Source organism: Corythoichthys intestinalis, chromosome 15, assembly GCF_030265065.1.
Source record: "Corythoichthys intestinalis isolate RoL2023-P3 chromosome 15, ASM3026506v1, whole genome shotgun sequence".
NCBI classification, from domain to species: domain Eukaryota; kingdom Metazoa; phylum Chordata; class Actinopteri; order Syngnathiformes; family Syngnathidae; genus Corythoichthys; species Corythoichthys intestinalis.
The window spans coordinates 13920305-13948286 of record NC_080409.1 but is presented as its reverse complement, the minus strand read 5'-3'; the positions used below and the strand labels follow the sequence as shown (position 1 = coordinate 13948286).

The 27982-nt window shown below is 40.2% G+C and overlaps 1 protein-coding gene across 3 annotated transcripts; it reads right to left on the bottom strand.

Moving 5' to 3' along the window:
• Positions 1–178: 178 nt before the first annotated feature.
• On the bottom strand, positions 179–27982 carry strn3 (striatin, calmodulin binding protein 3). 3 transcript variants are annotated; one of them, XM_057859550.1, is made up of 16 exons: positions 27470–27979; positions 22524–22627; positions 20786–20859; positions 20640–20718; positions 20406–20567; positions 20212–20347; positions 19740–19878; positions 19528–19667; positions 18598–18776; positions 14222–14269; positions 14021–14142; positions 11906–12073; positions 11692–11832; positions 11518–11625; positions 1661–1747; positions 187–1487 (listed from the first exon to the last, which is right to left on the bottom strand). In XM_057859550.1, the coding sequence occupies exons 1-16, from the start codon at positions 27743–27745 to the stop codon at positions 1318–1320; spliced, it is 2133 nt and encodes a 710-aa protein (XP_057715533.1). In that variant the 5' UTR covers positions 27746–27979; the 3' UTR covers positions 187–1317. The 3 variants fall into 3 exon arrangements, with proteins under 3 accessions (XP_057715534.1, XP_057715532.1, XP_057715533.1); XM_057859549.1 differs by having other exon boundaries at positions 184–1487; positions 11518–11832; positions 27470–27980; XM_057859551.1 differs by lacking the exons at positions 19528–19667; positions 19740–19878 and having other exon boundaries at positions 179–1487; positions 11518–11832; positions 27470–27982.

Below are 27982 nucleotides of genomic sequence, written 5' to 3'. Positions count from 1 at the left end.
TGGCATATTTCAATAATCGGAATTTGGATGTTTGTGAATCGTTCTCGAATCTTCCACGGCCGAATCGCGAATAATCTAACAATCGGAAATTTTGCACACCTCTACTCTTAATGGTTCAAACACATAGTCCTACAAAAATGGCTACCTATAAACTAAATTCCAAATGCATTAAAAAAAAAAAAAAAAACTTAGCTTATGTTGGTCTTAACAGGGAGCAGCTGGATTCAGCCATGTAAAATGAGTTATGTCATAGTCACTCTTGCCACTAGAGCGGTGCATCCACCCAAATCAAACCATTACAACGCAACTGTAATGAAACAAATACTCATAGCAAAATTTAATTTGAATCTTTTTTTATCATCAAATTACTCGAGTTAATCGATTAATCGTTGCAGCACTACTTCCCATTCATTTTTAGTATTGAAAACTCATTTATGTACGAGGGAGAACACTGGAGTAAACACTGTCAAAACAACGGCTTCGACCAGGCGGGCTTTTAATTTGACAGTGCCACATCCTGTCAATAAAAACAAACGTGCGTTGGAAGACTAGAAAAAATACTTTTATTGTGGTAATCATGCAGGACACCAACAGGAAGTAGTAACACGTCACGTGGTAAACGTCAGCTGCTCACCGCACCATCAATCCCTTAAGTTAAAAAAAAAAAGCAAAAAATGAGCCAATCGGGCAGGCAGCGCGGGCTCCGACTGGACACGGGAGCCTCGGTGAACATCGGCAGTGGTGAGCCACGTGGCTCCGCCCTCTGAGCCGATGCGCCACGTGATTGACCGAGCGGGGAAATAAATAAAATCTTGACAAGTTGGCAGTTGTGAGATTCCTCCCCCTTAGTTAAAATTGTGACGTCATCACAAGAACTCTTGGAAGGGGAAAAATATTTTTTTGTCGAACTGATGATCTTGACTTCTGATTGTTCGCTTAGGTCCCTAATCAACCAGGACCAATCGTTACAGTTCCTACGACGTCGACTCCTCAGCGGCCGAACGACGACTTGCGACGGGGCGGGCGTCACACGGAATCGTTAATTCGGGGACAGGGAGTAGATGAGCGGGGCTAAGAAGCCCCCCGTCTGATAAACATTTCAAAACACTCGGTACGTCGGCTGCCGAACGGAGCGCTCCGATCGGCCGAATCCAAGCTCGAGGGATCGGCGTCGATCGGGATCGTTTGAAATCCCGCCCCCGAAATTTTTGCTGTCCTGTTCCGGAAGCTTTGGTAAGCAGCCAACCGACGGGTCGGCCGATCGGCGGGACGGTTGGCGTACGGGGCGAGGGGGGGCTTTAGTGTTACGGCGGCGGCCTACACGTAGACCCTGGCGAGGGCGTCCGCTCCGGCCGAGGCGATGTAGGCCTTGGAGGGGTGAAAGGTCACGTCGTAGATGGCCTCGTCGCTCTTCTTGCGGTGCGCTGTGATCTCCTGGACGCACGTCTTGGAGTCCAGGTTCCACAAACGCAGCGAGCAGTCGTGACCTGGAACGAACGGTTGTCCGTCAGTCCCGCTTTTAACTGGTTTGCCGCCATTGACGACAATAGACGTCCGTTCCGTTCGTTGGCCGATAGATTGTATGATCGCAGCCACCAAATAGAACGGCGTCTATCGCCGTCAATGGCAGGCGAGGAGTTGGGGAGACGAGCGCACTTACTTCCGGACATCAAGTAGATCCCATTTGGATCCACCGCCAAGCTGGTGACGGCGTCCAGGTGGGCCACCATGGCGTGGATCACTTTACCTGCAAAAAACACACACATAAACAACTATTAGTCGCTGGTTGGTTTCAAATCAGTTTTTTTCTGTAAGCTTTTGCTTCTATGCAACGGGCATTTTTGATATTCACGATATTTGGATTTTTCATGTATTCACCTGATACAAGTTCAACTTTTCAGTCCCTTGCATTGTTACAAACCGTGATTTAACATCATTGACTGAACGTCACATATTAAAGCACTTTGGCAGTACAGCAGGTGTTGGTCCCCTGTGTCGGCTCCTGTCTAAAACAAGGCATGACAAGACATATTTTGCTACGTATTGTTATTAGTGCGAAATTATTGTGTCTGCTATACACACACTTTCCGAATAATATTGCTTAGCAAACATTTTTATTGTACAAATAAATTTTGATTTGAAAAAAAAAAAAAAAAATTAGGCAAGATTCGAATTCACCACCCCCTAATTACGAAACAACTGTATGCATCTATTTGTTTAACTAGTGATATCCCTCTCGCACACGCACACAGAAAAACATGCAGAGACACTTACACAAACACAAATGTACACATATACAGGCAGGCTTCAACAACTAATACCGATAAATAAATTAGTTGCCAAGTAATTTGATAATCGATTTTTGCCGGCAGCTATGAACAGTCCAGTTTGGGTCCTTGTTTGTGCGCAATGTGAGGCTGCGCGCACACGTCAGTGATTAGAGCAAGAGAGAGAGTTCACTGCTACACTCAGGTTGGATTGCTGAATCAATACAGTAATATTCCGAAGTGTCGAGACTCGAGAGTTAGATTGTCTTTTGTGTTGTGAGATCCAGTGTGCCTTTGTCAGAGTAAATGAAGCCAATGGTATTGTTGATGAGATGTTACTATATCGCACGGAGCGCTAAGCAATTATGCTAATTAGTATCTTATGTGTCCATGTATTGTGTTTTGGTGAAGCATAATAGAACTTGAGTTATTGTTAGATAAAGTTGTCTCATTTTTTTTTATATAAAGAAACCACGCACAAACCCATTCATATACAGTGGGGAGAACAAGTATTTGATACACTGCCGATTTCGCTGGTTTTCCCACTTGCAAAGCATGTAGAGGTCTGTAATTTGTATCGTAAGTTCTCTTCAACTGTGAGGGACGGAATCTATTACAAAAAAACAGAAAATCACGTTGTATGATTTTTAAATAATACATTTGCATTTAATTGCATGAAATAAGTATTTGATACATCACAAAAATCGAACTTAATATTTGGTACAGAAACCTTTGTTTGCTGTTACAGATACCAAACGTTTCCTGTAGTCCTTGACAAGGTTTGCACACACTGCAGCAGGGATTTTGGCCCACTCCTCCATGCAGATCTTCTTCAGAGCCTTCAGGTTTTGGGGTTGCTGCCAGGCAACACGGACTTTCAGCTCCCTCAATAGATTTTCTATCGGGTTCAGCTCTGGTGACTGGCTGGACCACTCCAGGACCTTAAGATGCTTCTTACGGAGCCACATTTTAGTTGCCTTGGCTGTGTGCTTCGGGTCGTTGTCATGTTGGAAGACCGCGCCACGACCCATCTTCAGGGCTCTCACTGAAGGAAGGACGTTGTCAGCCAAGATCTGGCGATACATAGCCCCATCCATCCTCCCCTCAATACGGTGCAGTCGTCCTGTACCCTTGGCAGAGAAGCAGCCCCAAAAAATGATGTTTCCTCCTCCATGTTTCACGGTTGGGATGGTGTTCTTGGGGTTTTACTCATCTTTCTTTTTCCTCCAAACACGACGAGCCGAGTTTAGACCAAAAAGTTCCATTTTGGTCTCATCCGACCACATGACCTTCTCCCATTGCTCCTCTGGATCATCTAGATGGTCAGTGGCAAACTTCAGACGTGTCTGGACATGCACTGGCTTCAGCAGCAGGACCTTGCGTGCGCTGCAGGATTTTAATCCATGACGGCGCTGACGGCATCGGTGTTTCCGATGGTTTTCTTCGAGACTGTGGGTTCAGCTCTCTTCAGCTCATTGACCAGGTCCTGCCGTGTAGTTCTGGGCTGATCCCTCACCTTCCTCATGATCAGTGATGCCCCACGAGGTGAGATCTTGCATGGAGCCCCAGAACGAGGCAGATTGACCGTCAACTTGAACTCCTTCCATTTTCTAATAATGGCTCCAACAGTTGTTACCTTCTCACCAAGCTGCTTGGTTATTTTCCTGTAGCCCATCACAGCCTTGTGAAGGTCTATTATTTTATCCCTGATGTCCTTACACAGCTCTTGGTCTTGGCCATTGTGGAGAGGTTAGTTTGTTTGTTTGTTTGAGCATGTGAACAGGTGTCTTTTATACAGGTAACAAGTTCAAACAGGTGCAGTTACTTCCGGTAATGAGTGGAGAACAGGAGGGGTTCTTAAAAAAGAACTAAGAGCCAAAATATTTACTAGTTGGTAATGTATCAAATACTTATTTCATGCAGTTAAATACAAATTTATTATTTGAAAAATTATACAATGTGATTTTCTGGATTTTTGTATTAGATTCCGTCCCTCACAGTTGAAGAGAACTTATGATACAAATTACAGACCTCTACATGGCTTGCAAGTGGGAAAACCAGCAAAATCATGTATCATGCATCGTGTATCAAATACCATGCTACATATTTTTAATATGTAGTTTTGTTTTTGTTTTTTTTAAAAGAATTGTTTCGAATGATGTTGGAAAGGTGAAGTCACACTGTTCTGAATCGCTTTAAATTCCATTCTTTTGCACTAGTTAATGGTATCAGCATTTGACAACATTGTTTATTTGTGATTTATTATTTTTATTTATGTGTTTATTTGTACTTTAATAAAGAATTTAAGGGTTCCAAAATGTTTTGTGAATTACTTAGCATCAACAAAAATGTAATTGCTAGATTAGCAGGGAAAAAAAAAATATTTTAATAGTCGACTAACGTTAAAAAAGTCTGCTGACCAATTGGGAGAAAAATAGTCGTTTGGGACAGCCCTCAAACAAAAACACTTTTTTTCCGGTATCAGATTGGGACTCAGTGTCAGCAGATTCTCAAAATCAGGTGAGTTGGATTCGGGTGCAAAAATATGCGATCGGAACATCCCTAGTGACAATCAGTGTTGTTAATCTTACTGAAAAAAAGTAATTAATTATAGTTACAAATTACTTCTCCCAAAAAGTAATTGCGTTACTAACTCAATTACCTGAATGTAAGAGTAATTAGTTACTTGGCAAAGTAATTGGTGATAATTACTTTTTTTTTTCCCCCCTCAAAAAAAAAAACATTGGCCATACTATGTGAAGTTTTTTGTGGAGGTTTTTGGTACAATTGGCCCGAGGCCAATTCTTTACCCTAATTTACCCTTTACCCTGAATCAACTGTTAAAAGTTGTTAAAATTGCTCCCATTATTGCATTAGTTCCCTTCTCTCTACTTTCGACATATGAAAGTTTTAAAACTGTTTCATCATTTAAAGATAGATTCAAATCAAGATTTTGCCGATTTAGAAGTATTTTAGATAAAAAGTTACTTAGGTTCGCGAGGAAGGTTCTCTACAACAGAGCCGTCCTAAAAAGCCTACTGCTTTAAGATGGCGGCTGTCATTTTGCATCTAGTTATATCTATATACAGTACATGTGATATCTACCATGTCTACCATATCTACCATAACATGCGGGCGTAGTTTGTCGGCTATCGGCTACAACATGAATTATTGGAGCTACCTAGCATCGCGTTTGCTCGGCGTCACAACTTTCTTGCCTCCTCCCCGCTCCTGCTCTGCTCTTTCGTCTCAGTGAGTCCGTCTCCCTCAGACTTTTCGACCAATATAGTAACGCATAGTAACGCATGCCTTTCCGTCCTCAGTAACGGTAACGGCGTTGCCAAGATGAGAAAAGTAATTAATTAGATTACCCACTACTGAAAAAAAATAACGCCGTTAGTAACGCCGTTATATTGTAATGCCGTTATTAACAACACTGGTGACAATACATCAAAGAGGTGATATATTGCGCCTTTGAAGCCCAAAAGATTATTGATACGCTCCCACCCAGAATGGATTTATCATTTGAAAAAGGTGTCACCGTTTAAATAAAAAGGAACCAACAGGTTACTACCAAAACCTTCCATGAGAATAGTATATATGTGAGCTCACTGGCTGACATTGATGGCGTGAGACTTCTAACTCAGTTTGAGTGGATTGGACGTCTAGCGCCGCCATGGCACTGAAACCAGAGTATTCAGAGCCAAAAGGAAAGCACCCCCAAGCCCCCCCAAAAAAGGAAGTCACCTAAAATCAACAGGAAATGACGCAAAATGTCCCAAAATGAAAGCATTGCCAAGCATTGGCTGCCACAGACAGTGAATGAACAAATGGTCATTGGCTGCCACCCTCCCACTTCAAACAGATTGAACGTCTACAAGTAATAAACTCCAATTCCCAGCATAAGTATAAAAAGAACGTTTTTGTGTTTATTAATTGTATTTTAAAATGATTTCCTGGCAATGGCAATTTCTAGGCATGTGCTGTTATGAGATTTTGACGGTGAGCAAAAATACCGCGGTTTCATGGTATTGCAATTATAGCTCCAAAATGTGTTATTTTGAGATGTATGGGTTAAAAAAACAAATAAATGAATAAATAAAAACTTTTTACCATTGAACAGGATTTTTTTTATTTTTCAGAACATATTTGCAAATTGGAACATGAATATAATGTTAAAATAAATAAATTAACACAAAATAACTAGGGCTGTCAAAATCATAGCGTTAACGAGTGTTAATGAATCTTTTTAATTAATCACATTAAAATATTTGACGCATTTAATGCACATGCCTCGCTCAAACAGATTAAAATGGCAGCAAAGTGTCATTTCCACTTGTTACTTGTGTTTTTTTGTGGTTTGCCGCCCTGTGCTGGCGCTTGGGTGCAACTGATTTTATGGGTTTCAGCACCATAATTATTATTGACATCAACAATGGCGAGCTATTACCGGTAGTTTATTGATTGAAAATTTTACTAACTTTATTAAAACGAAAACATTAAGAGGGGTTATAATATAAAATTTCTATAACTTGTTCTAACATTTATCTTTTAAGAACTACAAGTCTTTCTATCCATGGATCGCTTTAACAGAATGTTAATAATGTTAATGACATCTTGATTTATTGGTATAATAAACAAATACAGTACTTATGTACAGTATGTTGAATGCATATATCTGTCTTGTGTCTTATCTTTCCATTCCAACAATAATTTACAGAAAAATATGGCATATTTTATAGATGGTTTAAATTGCGATTAATTACGATTCATTTTTAAGCTGTGATTAACTCGATTCAAAATTTTAATCATTTGACAGCCCTAAAAATAACAAATATCTTAAATAAAATTAAAATGAATAGAACTTATAGACTATACCCACAGCCACGGCTCAGGTTGCTCAAGATTAGCGCAAAAACAAAATAATTGCTATAAAAAACACTTCTAAATAAAATAATATATATATATTTATTGCATAACTTTTTTTTTTTTTTTGGGGGGGGGGGGGGGGGGGTGAAGTTTTGCCATTTTCAGCCACTGTGTCAACTACATGTCTACATGATGATGTTGATGTCATGCCTTTGTGTTAAAAAGAACATAAAAAATTCATAAGTTAATAAGTTAAAATGTATAAGTTAGTTACAATGTAAATATTGTTGTGGAAAGGTTTCATCTAAGAAAAAAAACATTGGGAGTGAGACCTCTCCACATCCAGCGAACCTGGATTTGTCCTTAGGGCAAATCATCTTTCGCAATTAGCGATCTTTGACGCTATCCTTTTTTCCCCTTCATTCAAGCTTGTTTCTCACTCAGCGGCTGTGAGACTTAAAACCTCGACCAAGTTGCTCTCCCAGCTAAGCCTACGCTAACATTCGTCATTGTACGTTTTTAGTTAGTTTGTATATTGAATTTGAAAGGAAAATGTGTGTTTTATTTTTGGCAAACTTTTTCATGGTACTAACCTGTTGAAGCTACTCACACATGGAAAAATACAATTGTACAAAGTTTTAAATGTATTCATTTTGTGTATTTCACTTACCACAATTTGAGAGCTCAATAAATTTAAGAAATGTACGCATTGTGTTTGTTTTTGGGTTCGCCGGCTGTTTAAGCAGAATCGCGTCACTGACACACACAGCAACAAACGGGAAGGGGTGAGCGCTGGCGCACCAAGCCACTTCTGGCTGCATTTTTGGGACATGAAAAATAGCGAATACCGTTCTACGGTATGATGGTAAATTTTAGTGGTTTTGAAACCGCAACGTTTTCATACCACGGTAAACCGTGAAACCAGCACATGCCTAGTTCCCACCATTGAACACAACCATACAATAAAACATCCAAATATATACAGAAAGACATACAATTAAGCCTGTCGCACTATGCAATAATTCCATTTATCGCGCGATAAATAAAAGTGAAGGCGGTAATTTTTCCGCTGCGATTTGTCGCCTCGCGTGCACGTGCATGCGCACGTGCGGCAGATGTGCTGTTAAAAGTTTGTATTCCTCGTTACCAACTGCGCAAAATGCATCTTCGTTCCAGGTCCGGCAAAAACTAGCACCGGAGCCAATCGTTCCCATTATATCCTATTGTTCAACGTATACCGGCTGCGTCAGTGCTCCGGAGTGACTGTGGACCATCTACGGCGCGCTGGTGCTGTTGACGTGTGGGCGCTCCCGTCAGGAGTGACATTTCACGCTGGGCGGCTATTTTTCGGCACAACGCCGGATATTTACAATGAAGTCCACCAAAACATTGTTACCGACTTGGCTGCTACAAACAACCTCGCTTTGACAACGAACAGCTGAATGAAATTAAGAGCGCTGTGCTTCAAACTCGTCCTGTTTATGAAAGTCGATTGTCATATGCTGGTGTTGTGTAGTAATGAGCAGACGTGACTTTAGCGCAGCGGCGCTTGCCAACTTTTTTATTGCGCGCACACACTAGATATGAAATGGCAAACTAGATGTGCTACATCCCATGCAATTGGCTACGTGAGCCCAGAGTGATTATGGGACACGTACTGCATATACTACATCAATCCAAATTCTAAACTGTCATGACTGAATGGAAGTTAAGAAGGCCAAATCAATCCATACCAGTGACTATAGATAATGTTGCAAATATTGTTAATTCAGTACGTGACACAGATGGATTCGGACCACAAATAGGATGTCTTGCTCATGTAGTAAACCTAGCTGCTAAGAGAGCTGTAGCAATCAACAGTGCGCCCCGCCTCACCTTACAAACAGTAAAGATTGTTCTCAGCACTTTTATAGAAATTTTTTCCAGATCAGTAAGAAGTAAGCACATAAATATTATGCACTAAAATGCATGTTTATATGATGGCAATTTAATTTTTGCTCGTTAGAAAAAAAAAAAAAAAAAAAAAAAAAAAGAAAAAAAAAAAACCGAAACAAAAAATATAATTGTTATTTTTTTACAGAGCATTAAATGTATTGAATCAGATCGAAAATCGTGTCCCCCATATCAAAAATCATACCGAACCGTGACTTAACTATCGTTGCATCCCTATGGAACACCATTGCAGAAGCTATGACGGGAAAAGTTTTCATTTGCCTAAATGCTTAAGTTATTAAGTGCATTTTTAAAAAAAATTTTTTAAACACATTTCATTTATTCTGTGTTTCTGTGCGGTATCAATATTGTTTTTTACTTAAGAGGCAGGGTCTATTGTTTTTAGTTGTGATTTCTTAAAAAGTATTTTTGAATTTAAGAGTAAATATTTGTCGCGTTTAAATGGGTGTACTTGATCTATTAACCCTTGAGAGTCGAAGGACGCGCCGGCGCGTCCTAAGCGCACGTCGTCTTTGAAGCACCCTCACGTTTTAATTACGTCACCCACACGCCGTTGGTTAGTCTCGTTTTAAAGTGCGGAAGTTGCGGTTTACTCTCGTTATTATTTGAAGTCAATCGACCAACTAAAACGTGAGATATTGTCATTTAAGTTTTATAGTTTTATTGTCCTCTCAAAAAAACATTAAAACGCTGCATGGATCATTTGTTTATGTCTATATTTCCATCATTTCTTGTCCTTTTTCAAAACGGAAGCTCCATGAAAAAACACAAATCAAACGAACCCTTTCGAAGTCACAGTGGAAGCACAAAATGCATTTTTTTTTAATAAATATAACTGCCGTGCGAGGTTCCATCGAACGAGCGGGAGGAGTGCTCTGAAGCAGCGAGGTGGCGAGCGAAGGCCGTTTGGATCGAGCAGCGACTTTGTGTGACTTTGAGAATGAACGGAAAACTAAATTTAGCGGAAGCAATTGTGCTTTTTGATCAACTTGAGGAAGAGGATGGTCCAAATTCGTCTTCTTCGGAAGAGTCCCTGAGTGAAGATAGTGACGGATTTGAACACGTGGGTGACGCCATCGACGAGCAGAGGTAAGCCAACTCACTTTTTTTTTTTTTTTTATTGCTGAAAAAGTTTCTTTTGAAAGTTTCTTTTGATATTGCAAGACAAAGTTAATTTTGATGCAATATAGGTGTGTGTTCGTGTATATAATAATAAAATGTGCATATCAGATCAAAGTCCTACGTGCACTGTGTGTATGCCAGGCAGGAATTTATAATTTGTGGTGTTCTTCTATATGAAGATTAGGGATGTAGCACATATTCAGCTATGGTATTCTTTCTATTGTCATACATATAGATTTCCATTATTATTTATTGCTGTATATATTTTTATTTTATACTTTATTATTTTCATAAATACTGACTTTTTCTTCATGTACATTTATAGTGACAATGAAAGTAAAGTGAAATGAAAATGGAAGGGTGGAAAGAGGACCGACACCCCATGGAAGTGTGGGCTGTCTGATGTAGCCCTGTGTCTAATTCCAGGACGAAACTGCTTTTCGGAGTGGCATGCCTGAAAAAAATTTAGCTTGTTTATTGTAAATATTTTTGAAAATACTTTTTTTCCCCCAATGTTATATATATATATTTTTCCCCCCACAATCAGTCTTCTCAATTTGTGTATATAAATGTGTGTTCAAGAAGCTTGATTGTGTGTACATAGTTTTCATCAAGTGATGGGCCGCAATACCTAAACTCATAAAGAGATGGCCTCTAAACACTTTTTGTGTTAGATGGTATATATTTTTTCACTGTTCTTCACTGTTTGGTCTGCTGTATATAACCTGTTTTGACTAGAGCATGTATAAAGGCAAAAAACGCCCATGGCTATACCTGTTGTTTATGTTGAATTGTCAAATATAAGACTATTTATTCAAATTTTTTTTGATTGAATGTTCATCCTAACATGTTGAATAAATATTACAAAGTTTCGAAACGGTTCGTTACGCATGTTTGGTTGTCAATTGGACAATATTAAAAATTTTGACAAAACGATTTTGGAATTGTTGGTCTTTTTGGGCCCAAAATGATGATTTATAATTGGTCAGTGAAGGAAACAACAGTTTGGACATGAAGTTCAAGGTGCCACAAAAAAAGGGACCAAACCAGGCCATCGTAAACAATTCTTTCTTTGAAATATAAAGGCAACTTCAAAGGCATGCAAAATCAGACAAAACAGGCCCAGACCTTAAAGGGTTAATATATATTGTATTCTCACTGTGCTATTGTAAATTGGTTAAAAAAAAATTGGGGGGGGGGGGGGCAATAATATCACATATCGCAATAATTTATGAGAATAATTATCGCACAGTAAAATTTGTTATCGTGACAGGCCTACATACAATTAGAGAAGGTCGGCCATTACCTGACTTGTTGTCAAAGAACTTGATATTTCTGTCCTCGTGCGCCGTGATGGTGACGGGCAGCGTGGGATGGCTCACCACCTTGTAGATGTGATGGCAGCCGGGACGGCCTGGAGACAAAATGGACCCGTCGTCATAAAAAAGATGTAAGACCTCGACGCAAACGAGACACTTACTTCCTTCGCTCTGACCCTTCATCACCAACGTGCTCTGAGAGGTCTCCAGGTCGTACACCACCACGTCACCGCCGTCAAAGGACGCCACGGCATGGGCGGGCTCGCAACCGTTAAAATCCACTGACGTGGGGACGCCGTGTTCTGCGCGCACGCAAATGATTTAAGCGGCGATAGGCGAGACAGGCGATGCGCGTATTGCTGCTGACCGACTGACCTGTGCCGGCGTTAAAAGTGCTGATGCAGGGGTTCTCCTCCTGAGGGTTCCATAGTTTGACGGTCCCGTCGGCCGAGCAGGACAGGAGACGGTTCTTGATGCCGCTGTACGCCAAAGCCCACACGGCATCCGTGTGTCCTGTCCACGTCCCGGCCAACGCGCTGGCGTCTGATAGCGTGAAAAATAGATTCGTCAAATTTCAGTGGGTCACTTCAAAACAGTGCAACTTTGCTTCGTTCATCCGCTGTTTTTTAAAAACTAGTACTCTTAAGTCTTCAGATACCACAGGATTTCTACTGGCTTCAGCAAATCTTATTCAATGCTTTTAACGGTACTTTAAACTAATTTAATACCCATGCCCGGCTGCAGATAATTTCACACACACAAATTGTTAGTAGAGTTGTCCGATAATTGCTTTTTAACCGATATCCTGATATTATCAAAGTCCAAAAATCCAATACTGTTATTAATTGTATTGTGATCCCCCACTCGATACTTTAATAATGATAAATATAGGGGTGTGACAAAATACCGAAATGGTGATATATCGTGATACATTGTATCCCAAAAGGTTATCGATATGCGCCTGCCAAGAATCGAGATATCGCTTTTAAAAGGTGTCAATGTCTAAAAAAAAAATAAAAAGAACCAACAAGTTGCTACCAAAATTTTCCACCATAATAGTGTCTCCGTTAACTCTAAGGATGCATTGACGGTGTTCAACGCCCAATCCATTTAGACTGGGAACATTCGTTCATTCGAGACCAGAGCATTCACAGTCATTCTGTCCGATTTTCAGGGCATTTACAGGTCACTTGATGTTCATTTAAGGGCATTTTCATGTCATTTCTTGTTGAGTTTGAGTCACTTCCTATTTATTTGAGTCATTCCCAGGTCACTTCCTGTTCTGTAACTCAAAATAAACAGGAAGTGACCCATGAAATACCCCACAATCAACAAGAAGTAACTGAAAATCAACAGGTAAATGACCTTAAATGGCCCAAAATTACCTCATTGCCTGGTAAAGTGGGAGGGATGGCTGGGATGAACGAATGTTCATTCGCTGCCACCCTCCCGGTTCAAATGGATTGGACGTCTAATAGTGATAAACTCATTCCAATTCACAGCAGAAGCTTGTTTTTCTGTTTATTAGTTGTTTGTAAAATATCCTAGAATGATTTCCTGACCAATGTATCGATAATGGTTGTATCGCCATATCGTCAGATTATCGTTATCGTGAGCTTTGTATTGTAAATTGTATCGTATCGTGAGGTACCAAGAGGTTCCCACTCCTGATGATAAATGTAACGACTTTAATGTTTTCCAATAAGCATTCAGTGAAAAATAAGAATAACTTCAACTGAATTTCTGGAATAATTTCTTTAATTGTGTATCTGGAATAATTTCTTTAATTGTGTATTTATTGATTTTTCTTTTGCACTAACTAATCGATTACCGAAATGATCAATAGCTCCAGCCCTATTTTGTACTACGCAACATTACAACACCGCCAGAACAGAAACATTTCCGGTAGACAAATGTTATACTAGCACTTACAGGAAGGTAACATTTAGATAGCATCATGCAAGAATGATAATGTGTAAAGTATTGACAATATGTATACTCCAGAGAACACACTAAGACACGAAAACATTAAGAGAGGTTTTAATATAAAATTTCTATAACTTGTACTAACATTTATCTTTTAAGAACAACAAGTCTTTCTATCCATTAACAGAATGTTAACAGAATGTTAATGCCATCTTGTTGATTTATTGTTATAATAAAATACAGTACTTATATACCGTATGTTGAATGTATATATATCCGTCTTGTGTCTTATCTTTCCATGCCAACAATAATTTACAGAAAAATATGGCATATTTAATAGATGGTTGAATTGCGATTAATTACGATCAATTAATTTTTAAGCTGTAATTAACTCGATTAAAAATTTTAATCGTTTGACAGCCCTAGTGCATACCTCATTTTAAAATGTGAACCGCATTTCTGCTCATGTGTTTTTTGATGCATCTTTAATTTGGGGACACTTGGTGCTGTGGCTTATAGTCAGGTAAGTAATTGACAGTATTTGTTCACTAGTTTTGTCCATACCATACGTGTCGTAGGGGTCCACGTTGGAGCCGGGAACGTTCCACCACTGTACGGTGGCGTCAATGCCGCCACTGAAGCACTGCTCGCCGTTTGAAGTCATGGCCAGTGACAGCACGGGGCCACTGGAAGGGAATGTGGGAGGAAATTTAAGCTTTCGAGTCAGGACGGCTCAACGCCATGGAAGTTTTGGATGATACGTACACGTGAGCCCGGAACGTGTAGATTGGCTCCACATCCAACGAGGTACTTCTACAGGGAGAGCAAAAGTCACGTTATGAGCAGAACCAATCAAGTTTTCAGTGCCATTGATGGCTCTAGACGTCCAATCCATTTAGACTACGAGGGATTCATTCGCCACATGCGGTCCAAATATATTTTATATTTTACTTTTTTTATTGCCAATTTTTATTTCAATATTTTAAATAAAATAAACATTCCAAAACCCAGCAAATATTCTTTTATTTCAAATAGTATTTGTTTTTTTCTTGTTTTTATTAAATATATTTTAAATAAGGACAAAAGCTTTATAAATTGTGTTTAAATTTTTTTTCTTAAATTGTAAAAAAAATAATCCTGTAGTCCTCAATAAAAGCAGATTATTATCTTTGTACTTAATCGTAAAATAAATTCTTGGAAGCATTGTATTTTTCTCTGGAAAACAATCAGTTTATATAGCGTAACTTTGCTCAGAGTATAGTGATTGCTTCAAATGCACATTTAAAGCTAAAATGAACTATAACAGGAAATAACGTGACTCATCTAGAAGGCCTTGAGTCGACTTGAGTCACAAAATAACCACTGATTTTATTTACTATCGAATAATCATTTGTTACAGCCTATACCAGTCCTTCTCAAAAAATTAGCATATTGTGATAAAGTAGGGCTGCAGCTATCGAATATTTTAATAATCGAGTATTCGACTGAAAATTCTATCGATTAATCGAGTAATCGGATAAAACATTTTTTTAGGTAAGGAGTAATTATAAATATACACAAGACAACAAGACATTTCATCTAATATTGAATATTGAATTTTTTCAGTGTATCATGGTCTTTATTTTCGATGTACATTGTTGAAAACAGCCAACAATAGCATCTCAGAGGTGACTAGAACAAAAAAAAATCTTTTTACTGTTTTCACTCAAAAACTTCAACAGCTTATAGAAAAAAAAAATCTTATTTCTTACCTAATAATTTCATTACGCTTGATAACACACTAGGGCTGCAGCTATCGATTATTTTAGTAGTCGATTACTCAATGAACTAGTTAGTTCGAATAATCGAGTCATCGGATAAACATGAAAAAAATTAAAATACCTGAGGTGGGCCTCAAACGGTATAAAAAAATAAATAGGGATCTACATATGGTGTTATGGTGTTCTATATGTACAACAAAAGAACAATTGGCTAACTTACATAGCAAAAGTCCACTAGCTTAAATGCTATAAAATACTTTTTTTCTCTCTCTCTTTTTAACAATGCTTTCAACAAATAGTTCCGACACATATTCCCACAAAAATTGGCTAAATATAGATTTTAACTAAATTATGAATGCATTAAAAAACAGTAGCTCAAACAAAAACCTAGCTTATGTTGGTCTTAACAGGGAGCAGCTGGATTTGGCCAGAGGGCAGTGCATCCACCCAAATAAATGACACTAAATGCAAACACTTTCAAAAACAAACCATTACAACGCCACTTTAATTAAACGAATACTCAAAGCAGCAAAATTTAATTCGAATCTTTTTTTCCTAATCGAATACTCGAGTTAATCGATTAATCGTTGCAGCACTATGATAAAGTTCATTATTTTCTGTAATGTACTGATAAACATTAGACTTTCATATATTTTACAGTGCCTTGCAAAAGTATTCGGCCCCCTTGAACCTTGCAACCTTTCGCCACATTTCAGGCTTCAAACATAAAGATATAAAATTTTAATTTTTTGTCAAGAATCAACAACAAGTGGGACACAATCGTGAAGTGGAACAAAATTTATTGGATAATTTAAACTTTTTTAACAAATAAAAAACTGAAAAGTGGGGCGTGCAATATTATTCGGCCCCCTTGCGTTAATACTTTGTAGCGCCACCTTTTGCTCCAATTACAGCTGCAAGTCGCTTGGGGTATGTTTCTATCAGTTTTGCACATCGAGAGACTGACATTCTTGCCCATTCTTCCTTGCAAAACAGCTCGAGCTCAGTGAGGTTGGATGGAGAGTGTTTGTGAACAGCAGTCTTCAGCTCTTTCCACAGATTCTCGATTGGATTCAGGTCTGGACTTTGACTTGGCCATTCTAACACCTGGATACGTTTATTTTTGAACCATTCCATTGTAAATTTGGCTTTATGTTTTGGATCATTGTCCTGTTGGAAGATAAATCTCCGTCCCAGTCTCAGGTCTTGTGCAGATACCAACAGGTTTTCTTCCAGAATGTTCCTGTATTTGGCTGCATCCATCTTCCCGTCAATTTTAACCATCTTCCCTGTCCCTGCTGATGAAAAGCAGGCCCAAACCATGATGCTGCCACCAACATGTTTGACAGTGGGGATGGTGTGTTCAGGGTGAAGAGCTGTGTTGCTTTTACGCCAAACATATCGTTTTGCATTGTGGCCAAAAAGTTCAATTTTGGTTTCATCTGACCAGAGCACCTTCTTCCACATGTTTGGTGTGTCTCCCAGGTGGCTTGTGGCAAACTTTAAACGAGACTTTTTATGGATATCTTTGAGAAATGGCTTTCTTCTTGCCACTCTTCCATAAAGGCCAGATTTGTGCAGTGTACGACTGATTGTTGTCCTATGGACAGACTCTCCCACCTCAGCTGTAGATCTCTGCAGTTTATCCAGAGTGATCATGGGCCTCTTGGCTGCATCTCTGATCAGTTTTCTCCTTGTTTGAGAAGAAAGTTTGGAAGGACGGCCGGGTCTTGGTAGATTTGCAGTGGTCTGATGCTCCTTCCATTTCAATATGATGGCTTGCACAGTGCTCCTTGAGATGTTTAAAGCTTGGGAAATCTTTTTGTATCCAAATCCGGCTTTAAACTTCTCCACAACAGTATCTCGGACCTGCCTGGTGTGTTCCTTGGTTTTCATAATGCTCTCTGCACTTTAAACAGAACCCTGAGACTATCACAGAGCAGGTGCATTTATACGGAGACTTGATTACACACACGTGGATTCTATTTATCATCATCGGTCATTTAGGACAACATTGGATCATTCAGTGATCCTCACTGAACTTCTGGAGTGAGTTTGCTGCACTGAAAGTAAAGGGGCCGAATAATATTGCACGCCCCACTTTTAAGTTTTTTATTTGTTAAAAAAGTTTAAATCATCCAATAAATGTTGTTCCACTTCACGATTGTGTCCCACTTGTTGTTGATTCTTGACAAAAAAATTAAATTTCATATCTTTATGTTTGAAGCCTGAAATGTGGCGAAAGGTTGCAAGATTCAAGGGGGCCGAATACTTTTGCAAGGCACTGTAGATTCATTACACACAACTGAAGTAGTTCAAGCCTTTTATTGTTTTAATACTGATGATTTTGGCAAAAAAGAAAAAACAAAAAACCCCATCTAAAAAAATTTGCATATTTCCTCCGACCAAAACAGAAAAGTGTTTTTTAATACAAAAAAAGTCAACCTTCAATTAATTATATTAGCTATGCACTCAATACTTGGTCGGGAATCCTTATGCAGAAATGACTGCTTCAATGCAGTGTGGCATGAAGGCACTGCTGAGGTGTAATGGAGGCCCAGGATGCTTTGATAGCGGCCTTAAGCTCATCTACAGTGTTGGGTCTGGTGTCTCTCAACTTCCTCTTCACAATATCCCACAAATTCTCTATGGGGTTCAGGTCAGGTCAGGAGAGTTTGTTGGCCAATTGAGCACAGTAATGCCATGGTCAGTTAACCATTTACCAGTGGTTTTGGCACTGTGAGCCTAATGGCAGCTCAAATGGCACCCCAGACCATCACTGACTGTGGGTACTTGCCACTGGACTTCAGGCATTTTGGCATTTCCTTCTCCGCAGTCTTCCTCCAAACTCTGGCACCTTGATTTCCGAACGATTTTCCCACAGACTTCCCACTGAGGTGCCTTGATACAGCACTCTGGGAACAGCCTATTCGCTCAGAAATTTCTTTCAGTGTCTTAGCCTCTTGCTTGAGGGGGTCAATGATGGCCTTCTGGACAGCAGTCAGGTCGGCAGTCTTACCTTTTCATGATATGCTAATTTTTTGAGATAGGGATTTTTGTTTTTTGCTTTTTTTTTTTGTTTTTTGCCAAAATCATCAATATTAAAACAATAAAAGGCTTGAACTACTTCAGTTGTGTGTAATGAATCTAAAATATATGAAAATCTAATGTTTATCAGTACATTATAGAAAATAATGAACTTTCACAGTATGCTAATTTTTGGAGAAGGACTAGTATTTGATGTAATACCACTTTTTGAAATTATGTTTTGTCTTAAAAATATCACGAAAAATGACAACGCGAAGAAAATTGATAGCACAATGTAAAAATGTTATCGGTTGTAAAAACGTGCTGTTATAAAATGACATGAGCACGCGGTACTTTTTGGCTGCGACGGTCTTGGTGAGGTTCCACAGCTTGAGCGTGTGGTCTTCGGACACGGTGAGCAAGCACGGCTCCATCGGGTGGAAGGCCAGGGCCCGCACGCCGTCAAAATGACTGCGCAACGTGTACTTGGGGTTCCACGTCTTCCGGAACGAAGACTCCTGATTGGACGCCAACTGCGTGGGAGGAAAATACTTCAGTAAAGCACCTAAAGGCAATTGGTTCAATTCCTTGACGTCTCATTCTTTAAATTTTAGACCATTCGTATGCAAAATAATATAACATGAAGTTTCTAGATTCATTTACTTTTCCAGTTCACGAGATTGCACTATCGTTCCATAAACTCTACTGATGTATTTTGCCATCATTTCAAATCAATTTGACATCTAAAATGATTATTTTCTGACCATTTTAAAAATGGATTGTATTTTAATCTTATTCAAATAACATTTTCGTTGATTTGTCATTAACGATGTGTATCCCTACTCAAAACCTCCGTGTGCTACGCTCAATCCCAGTCCATTTGACACCAAACATGACTATTATCTGACCATATTGATAATTGGATTTTAATCAAGTATCAATGAACATTTTCCTTGATTGGTCATTATCGATGGTGAGCATCCTTCTGTAAACGGTAGTGCTGTGTTCTATGCTCACTCTCAATCAATTTGATAATTCCAAACACAACAACATTGATATTTTATACAAAAATTGGGCTACGAGTGTCGATGCGGATATCCTTCTAGTATATGCATAATCAAGTTTCAGATCAATCCATCCATTATTAACTAAAAAAAAAACACACCACATTGTTTCCCATTGTTTATTATTTTAATCCCATTAACGGGGATAGACGTTCAATGACGTGGCGTCCAATCGTCCTTCTACAGTGAATTGAAATGGGTTTGTCGCGAGCAGACTCACGTCGTAGCTGAAGTCTACATCGTCGTTGGTGACGGTGAGGTCGGCCAGATCGCCCAATCCCAGCACGCTCTCCAGGACGCGATCGGCCCCGCCCATCAAAAAGTTCTTCCCCCCGCCAGGCGCGAAAGGCAACGGCTCGGCTAAGCGCCGCCAAAGGACGGAAGCGTTAGCGAGGGGTCAGCCGGCGGAGAGGGAAGGTCGGCGGAGCTCACCCCACTCGGTCCCGTCTCCGGAGCTGCGAGCCTCGCCGGCGCCCTCGCCGTCCTCCGCCGTTACCAGGAAGTCAAACTCCTTTAACGCCTCTTCCGTGTCTGCGTCGTCTTCTTCGGATGCCAGGCCTTCGTTGCCCACCTGGACCAAGATTTCGGGGGGGGGGGGGGGAAAAAATAGATTTCCCGTGCTTTGAAACCGAAACATAGCAGGGAGCCATTTTGGCTGCCATTGACGATGCTAGACGTATAATCATTGTTTTAGTCAATGATGACGATAACGAAAATATTTCGTCGATATGATAACGAGCTAAAAACGCATCTTGGGAGACTAAAACATAACGTGACAAATTCCAGTTTTCGTCTGACAAGATGAAAATGCAGCATAGTTTACTTCATATATTCACAATGTGTGACATTTTCCTATTGATGTTTAGTTTTTTTTGACCAAACTCAAGACGAAGGCATTCCTGACCTTGTTTTTATGTTTTCTGTGATGTTTGATGTCATCGCCGATGTCATCCATCAGTTCTCCGTCCTCATCCTCCTCTTCGTCACTGTCCTCTGCGTTCTCTAGGAAGTTGAACGTCTCCAGAACATCACCCGGACCCCTACACAAATAAACTGTTAGCGTGGCGTGGCGTTGGGGGCGTCCTCGCCGCCGTTTACCGTTTGGCGTCCTTGCGAGCGTCGTCGCCGTTGATAAGCTGCTGAAGGTTCTTCTTGTCCACCGAGCCGTTTTGATCTGACGTGGACAAGCCTAAAAGAGATCGAACCCGCTGCGTGCGCACGTCCAAGATGGTGTCCGTGTAGCCCACTTCCTGAAGGTACCTGCCGTCCACAAACACAGGTGAGCGCCTCCCTACTGTCACTATGTGATGACGTCAGCCAATGATGTCGTACTGTCTAAGGAGTTGTCGTCCTTGTTTCCACGTGAGCTGACTGTTGGCGGGAAGCGCCGACACTTCTGAGTCTTTGGCGTCTGGAAGGGAAAAAAATGAGCTGGTGACGCAAACGGACGGTGACGGGACGGGGCCAAGGGAAGTCACCTGACTCGAAGCTGGGCAGCTTCAGGTCGCCCTGATTCAACTCTGTTCCATATTTCAACTTGTGATACTTGGCCCTGCGGAACAAAAAGGCAGATTTTTTTCAGACTCGTTGGATTGACGGCAATAGATGCGACTAACGGATTGGAAGTCTACTAGTGATAAACACATTTAAAGAGTTCTCAGTTTAAAAGTGCCACATGACTGGATGTCTGTTGTCATCAGTGTCACTAAAAGCGTTAATTGTAAATGTTCTCTTATTTATATATACATGTAGACCCTGGGTTACGACAGACCCAATTTACGCGATTTCAACTTTCGACTCGTCGTTTTTTTTTTTTTTTTTTTTTTAAATGTTGACTTTTGTTTTGCGAAGCATGCTTTTATTTTGGCGCAGGAAGCGTAAAGCACGTTGTACTTCCGAACGAGAGAGCATTTACACACCCGCCCACCCCACACATGGCACACGCACAAATGAGGAAGCAGCCAAGTGAAGACGTGACAGCCTGCGCGCATATTTGTTGCTTGTGAAGCATCCAGAGACGACAGCTGTATGTAACCCCCTTTTGTACTGTTTATTGTGCGTTTTGGGTACGTTTATTGTGGTCGAATAATTGGGGAGAGTTCATGCGATTGTTTTTGATGATGTGCGAACGCTAACTGATATATGCTAATCGTTTGTTATTGCTCTATCAGCAGCTACTTGTAAACTCAAATTTGAATTGCCTTTATTGAAGATGATTCAATTTCATTTGATTTTAGTTTAATTCTGCATGTGTTGATCTCATGACCAGCTGAATAAAGTCAGCAAACCACACGGACGTAAACATCGTCATTTGGGAGCTTAGCTCACTGTCTAGCAAGGACTTAGTTCCAACGTCTTGGCGAGGACAGTACAATTACTAGTGGAGTGTGAAATTTCCGATTCTTAGATTATTTGCGATTCGGCCGTGGAAGATTTGAGAACGATTAATAAACATCCAAATTCCCATTATTGAAATATGCCAAGTAAAGCGGAACTAAAACACAGTCAGCGCGGTCATTGGAACGCAATGATGAACAGACCGAGAGTAAATATTAGGGCTGGCCATCAAGCATCGATGGGAACCGGTTCTATCACTCCGATGCTCCCGGAATCGTTCGAATTTTTAAAATTTCGATTCCATGTTTTGATGCCCTGACCACTGAGCGGGAAAAAAATTGCTCAAGTTCAAATACTGATATTTATATACAAGTTCAAATTAGCCATGTAGGAAGTTCATATAATTTAAAAAAAACATCGAGAAGTTAAGACTTTAATATAAACCGTGCAATTCTTTTTTTACCCTGTCTTTTTTTGATTCCGCCTCTAAAAAGAATCGTAATCGAAAATCGTTCGGAACCGGAATCGAAACGTGGAATCGTAATCGAAAATCGTTCGGAATCGTAATCGGAACCGGAATTGTTCAATTTCATACGATGCCAAACCCTAGTAAACATCATGCTCAACTTATGTCACTAGATAAAAAAAAAAAAAAACAATAATACGTCATTGGATCGGGACATCTGTATTTATTTATTTATTCATTTTTAAATTTAAAAATCCGCGATGGACTGAGGGCGCGAAGCTTGAAGTGCGAAGTTGTGAGGGATAACTGTATTCTCAATTAAAACAAACAGAAAAGGAAAAAGAACAGACATATTCATTATTTTTAATGTATTTATTCATTCATTCATTTTGTTTTAATTTGCTGATACACACCTTTCTTGTTTGAGCGCATATTCCAACATCTTGATTCTTCGGACCAGGTCGTTCTTCAAGTTCTCCTGACCTTTCCTCTCACCCTGGAGGAATGCTATCCTGGCCTACAAAACACACACACAGAAGTGCACATGCACAGCTGATGATCATCACGCTCACGTCAATCCGATAACAGCTGCTCCCGAAAGATGACACTAACGCTAGCTATTTATAAACCCGGCGGGGCGGAGCAGTGTCCATAGCAACAGGTGGATGGCCGGGCAAAGCGGCGGTTGTCGTGGCAACAGAGGTAACAAAGAAAGCGAGGATCGGCATCCGTTGTCGCACGTGTCGCCGAGGTCTTATTATCGATACAACGTGTGGGCGTGTTCTATTTCATCCCCGCTGACCGCCAGTGGTGCTGCTAAAGCATTGAATGATCCAGTCCGGAAGCAAAAGGCACTTTTAAAGTAGTTTTAACTCCATGTCTGCCATTGCAAATTTTCTATTGACATTTTATATGTCTGTCGCCATTATCGCCATAAATAGACCCTTTCCAGCAAATTCACATTTTGGTTCAAAGGCCATAGTGGTACAACTAATCGGCCTTGTCGTAACCAAATGTGGGTACCGACAGGATGTGAGTGTCGCATGCGCAGTAAAAATCATACACGAATGCGCGACATTCATTCAGGCAACCTATGTGAGTCGCGCATAAGTAAAGTAGCAAAGTCTTGAACCGTAGGCATAAGTGAAATTGTGTTAAACTTATTAAATTGTGCTTGCATGTATGACATAACGAACCCGTTTTTGAATAATATATAAAATTGAGTACATCGCTTACATTTCTGCAGGTATTATCTTTTAATGGGACAACACTGAAGATATGACTCTGACACAAGTTATTAGTATACATCTTATATAGCTGCGTAAATGTATTGCTCCCTCAAAATATAGCCATTACTATTAGTATTTTCAACATAGTATTAATAAACATTGTTTAAAAAAAAAAAAAATCCCCGAAACACATCACATACCCAAATTGTCGTAAAAAGGTCGAAAATCAACGCATGAACGTTTAGCTTGTGCAGGTACGACGCTTGCGCCACTCACATCCTGTTGGTACTCACATTTGGTTGCGACAGGCCTCAAGATGTCCCTGCTAGCGAATGGGTTGTCCGCTAACCGTATGTCAATGATAAATCCAGGACAATCGAAAATAGCAAAACATATAATCCACAAAGACAACACAATTCTTTCCAATATTAATCTATTGATAATTATATGATGCTAACTTAATTGTACAGCAGTCTAAAAGTCAAAACTTCTTGTCACAGTGACATTTTAGTGGCTAATTAGATAACTATAGTTGAGCAACATATGCATGCTACTTTGCTGCTTCCATTTACACTAGTTTTAGTGGGCAGCAATACTTAAATTGATACTTTTAAACTTTGTTGCAGGTCAGTTTATTGCTAATTCAAAATTAAAGGGAGTGAGAGAAAAGTTGTATCATTGTTCACCAAATAATTCAATATGTTGTAACCAGTGTTGTTAATCTTACTGAAAAAAAGTAATTAATTCTAGTTACAAATTACTTCTCCCAAAAAGTAATTGCGTTAGTAACTCAATTACCTGAATGTAAGAGTAATTAGTTACTTGGCAAAGTAATTGGTGATAATTACTTTTTTTTTCTTTTTTTTTTCCCTCAAAAAAAAAAAAAAAAAAAAAAAAAAACATTGGCCACACTATGTGAAGTTTTTTGTGAAGGTTTTTGGTACAATTGGCCCGAGCCCCATTCTTTACCCTAATTTACTCTTTACCCTGAATCAACTGTTAAAAGTTGTTAGAATTGCTCCCATTATTGCATTAGTTCCCTTCTCTCTACTTTCGACATATGAAAGTTTTAAAACTGTTTCATCATTTAAAGATGGATTCAAGTCAAGATTTTGCCCATTTAGAAGTATTTTATATAAGAAATTTCTTAGGTTTGCTAGGAAGGTTCTCTACAACAGAGCCATCCTAAAAAGTCTACTGCTTCAAGATGGCGGCTGTCTACTAACGCATTTAGTGTCTGTCATTTTGCATCTAGTTATATCTATATACAGTACATGTGGTATCTACCATGTCTACCATATCTACCATAACATGCGGGCGTAGTATGAAGGCTATCGGCAACAACATGTATTATTGGAGCTACCTAGCATCGCGTTTGTTCGGCGTCACAACTTTCTTGCCTCCTCCACACTCCTGCTCTGCTCTGTCGTCTCAGTGAGTCAGTCTCCCTCAGACTTTTCGACCAATATAGTAACGCATAGTAACGCATGCCTTTCCGTCCTCAGTAACGGTAACGGCGTTGCCAAGATGAGAAAAGTAATTAATTAGATTACCCACTACTGAAAAAAATAACGCCGTTAGTAACGCCGTTATATTGTAACGCCGTTATTAACAACACTGGTTGTAACACAGTGTTTTTCAACCTTGTCTGTGTCACGGCACGTATTTATATTGGGAAAAATCTTGCGGCACACCACAGACCAAAAATGTTCCAAAATTACTTTTTGTTCAGTATATTTAATTATAAATAAATAATTTCTCAATATTTATACTTACTCAGGGTGAAACCTGAGCCTGTTTAGATCAACACAAAGCAGATATCCTGGCAGGAATCTCCTTCAACAGCTCAAAGTCGCTTTGTTTTTATTTTTTATCGCAATTAGGCTTGAAAAGCTCAAAAATATCAAACAGGCACTTTAGCAATGTCTTTAACCGCATCAGGGACGAACATCTTGCTGACAATGGCTTTGCAGGCAGGTATTATTAATGTCTGCCATCGTGTGGGACTTTTTGAATATAGCAACAAGGTCTTTCCCATTGACCTTTGAAGTTTTTCTAAAAAAAAAGTTGCCTGTTTCTCTGTGTTTTCACAAAGGCTAACAAAATAGTCCATTGACTTGTTTTGAAGCCGATGGGTGTTTCGTTTGGAGATGACACTTAAGCTTGTTTGGCAGCATGGTGCTGTTCGATAGATGCGCGTGTCATGTTCAAGAACTGCTCGGATTTCTAGCCATCTGCCACCTTGCTGTCCTCGTCAATGTGTTGGAAATTGGAATCAAACACGGGGAGGATTGACGGTCGTCACATATGGATAAAATGGAAAGGACACTTTCGTGTGTATCGACAACTGACGAGTCTAATCAAATGATGTACAGTAGACGTGCTGGGGTCCACATTGTCGTGGACAGCAAGGTGGCTGATGGCTAGAAATCTGAGCAGTTCTCGAACCCGACACGAAGAATACCTCGCTCATCTGCAAACGACCGCAACCTTCTACCTCCTCCTTCTTTCCTACTGTAACTCCGCCTGACGGCATTAAAAAATAAATAAATAAATAAAGCGATCTTGGATGATTTCACGTGGCACACCTGACGATTTCTCACGGCATACTGGTTGAAAAATACTGTTGTAACATATCAAGATGTAAAATGGCCCATATCGTGATTTTTTTTATTTTAAACAGCACTACTATCAATGGCAGAGAATGAGTTAATTCTACACTGTTGACTGGATTTGGATGTAAATTAAGGCTGCCACATTTAATGGACTAATTGACAAGTAATTAATCGAAAACAGTTATTTATTTTAATAGTCAATGTCGGGCTGGGTAATAGGCAATATTGCCAACAATAGCCAATACATGATAAAGGAGTCGTAATACGAGACGTATCCCCAAACACTGATGACAAAGCCATATATATATAAATCCCAAAACAACTAAAAAATCATTTTTAAAATAAGAAAATACTGACAATACTAACTAGGGCTGAATGATATCGGAAAAAACTAACATTGCAACTTTTTGAGGGTTTGCGATATATATTGCAATATTAAAACTAGAAGAATTTTCACCAGACGACTTAAATAGCTCTGTTTGTGAAAACTTTGGTTGACTTACCATGTTTTTGTATTAGTGTATTGCATTCAGTATTTTGTGAGATTTGAGTTTAGTGTGAATACCCCAATATTTCTGGGTCCGGCTGTATATTTGCCATCCATCGCCGTCAATGGCAGCAGATGAGTGCAATGAGCTCTTCAGTGACCTACATAGTCCACTAAATATAAATTTATAAACAGTCGTGGGTTTTTAAGAGTATCAATGCATCACAGAATCAAAACGGTCGAAATTTATCTTTAATGAAAGTAAAAATCAATGTATTTTTGTTATTCTTAGTATGAAAAATAAATAAAAGTGTGAGGTGATGCTGGACATGTCACAGCAGGCCCAGCTGTTCCCCCACTAGACTAGGCTAGGCCATCTCTAAGCTAGCGTGAAGGACCCAAACGATTCGAGTAGACATACTCGCCGAAATTCCGCCACGATATCAGTGTCTCGACGGTTATGAAAAGTCGTGTTTAACGCGAGATGGTGACTTGGAGACACCACTAGTTCGTACATTTCGGAGAAACGGAGAAGGAGCGTCATGCTAACAGCTAATGAGGCTAATCTCCGACGCAGCTAACGCTGAACCAGCGCGGAACGTGTTAGCTTAGTTTAAGCCCCCCAGCAAGTGAAAATACAATCAGCTGAAATCATTTTTATTTTGATGTAGGGTTGCCGTGTGATGTTTAGCGTGTATGTGTATGGCGAAATATTTTTCTTTTTTAATACATGAGTGCATTCAAGTCACACTGTTGTTGTTATTCAAAGCCTGACCATGACCCACTATTTAACATAGAGAATGAATAGCTGACCTAATATCATTGATTAATCAAGTATGAACGTGTTTTGCGTATTTGCAGGGGGTAAGATATTTGTTAGCCTACTTTGTTAGTGTTGTCACATTATTAAGAGTAGTGTCACTGCTATTATTAGATCATGATGTTGACGTGATCCCCCTTGAATGGATTTCAATGGCGCCCCAGTAGTATAGTAGTCAGTCTGTGCGTCCGTCCGTAGCGCGTCTCACCTGCAGCTCAGCCCGTTCCACCTCCCAGTGGGCCCGCTCCATCTCGAAGCGGGCCCACTCGTGTTGGATGTAGTGCAGGATGCCCGGGATGGTGTATTGCTGCTGGGGCCGCGGCAACTCGTCGCTCTGCTGCGGCTGCGACTGCGGCCCCAGCAACGTCCCTCCTCCACCGGGGCCGCCGCCGATAGCCGGGTGAACTCCTCCGGTACCCCCCGGCTGGAGCTGCTGCTGGGGCGGCGGAGGTCCAGCGACTCCTCCGCCGGGGTGCTCGTCCATGTCGGGCTTGTTCGACTGTGTCCACCGAAGAGAAGGGAAGGACGTGCTGCGTGTTCGGCTAAATCCTGTGGGTTCACCGCGGTCCGGTTCGACTAGGCTCGCTGGCTGTCACCCCGGAGGACTGCGGTGAGGTGAGTGCGCCTAATGACGGAGCTGCTGAGCTTACTGTGTGAAGCTAACCGGCCGCCATTACTGAACGATCTCACAGCGGAGAGAAACTCGCCGCGGTGCTTGCTG

What these genes read in the sequence shown, in the direction of transcription:
- strn3 (XM_057859549.1), bottom strand. Translation starts at nt 27,745, where the DNA reads ATGGACGAGCACCCCGGCGGAGGAGTCGCTGGACCTCCGCCGCCCCAG. An exon ending in ATGTAGACTTCAGCTACGAC is followed by an intron (nt 18,777 to 19,527) that starts GTGAGTCTGCTC and finishes CCTCCCACGCAG; the next exon opens with TTGGCGTCCAATCAGGAGTC. An exon ending in AAGACCGTCGCAGCCAAAAA is followed by an intron (nt 14,270 to 18,597) that starts GTACCGCGTGCT and finishes CTCTCCCTGTAG; the next exon opens with AAGTACCTCGTTGGATGTGG.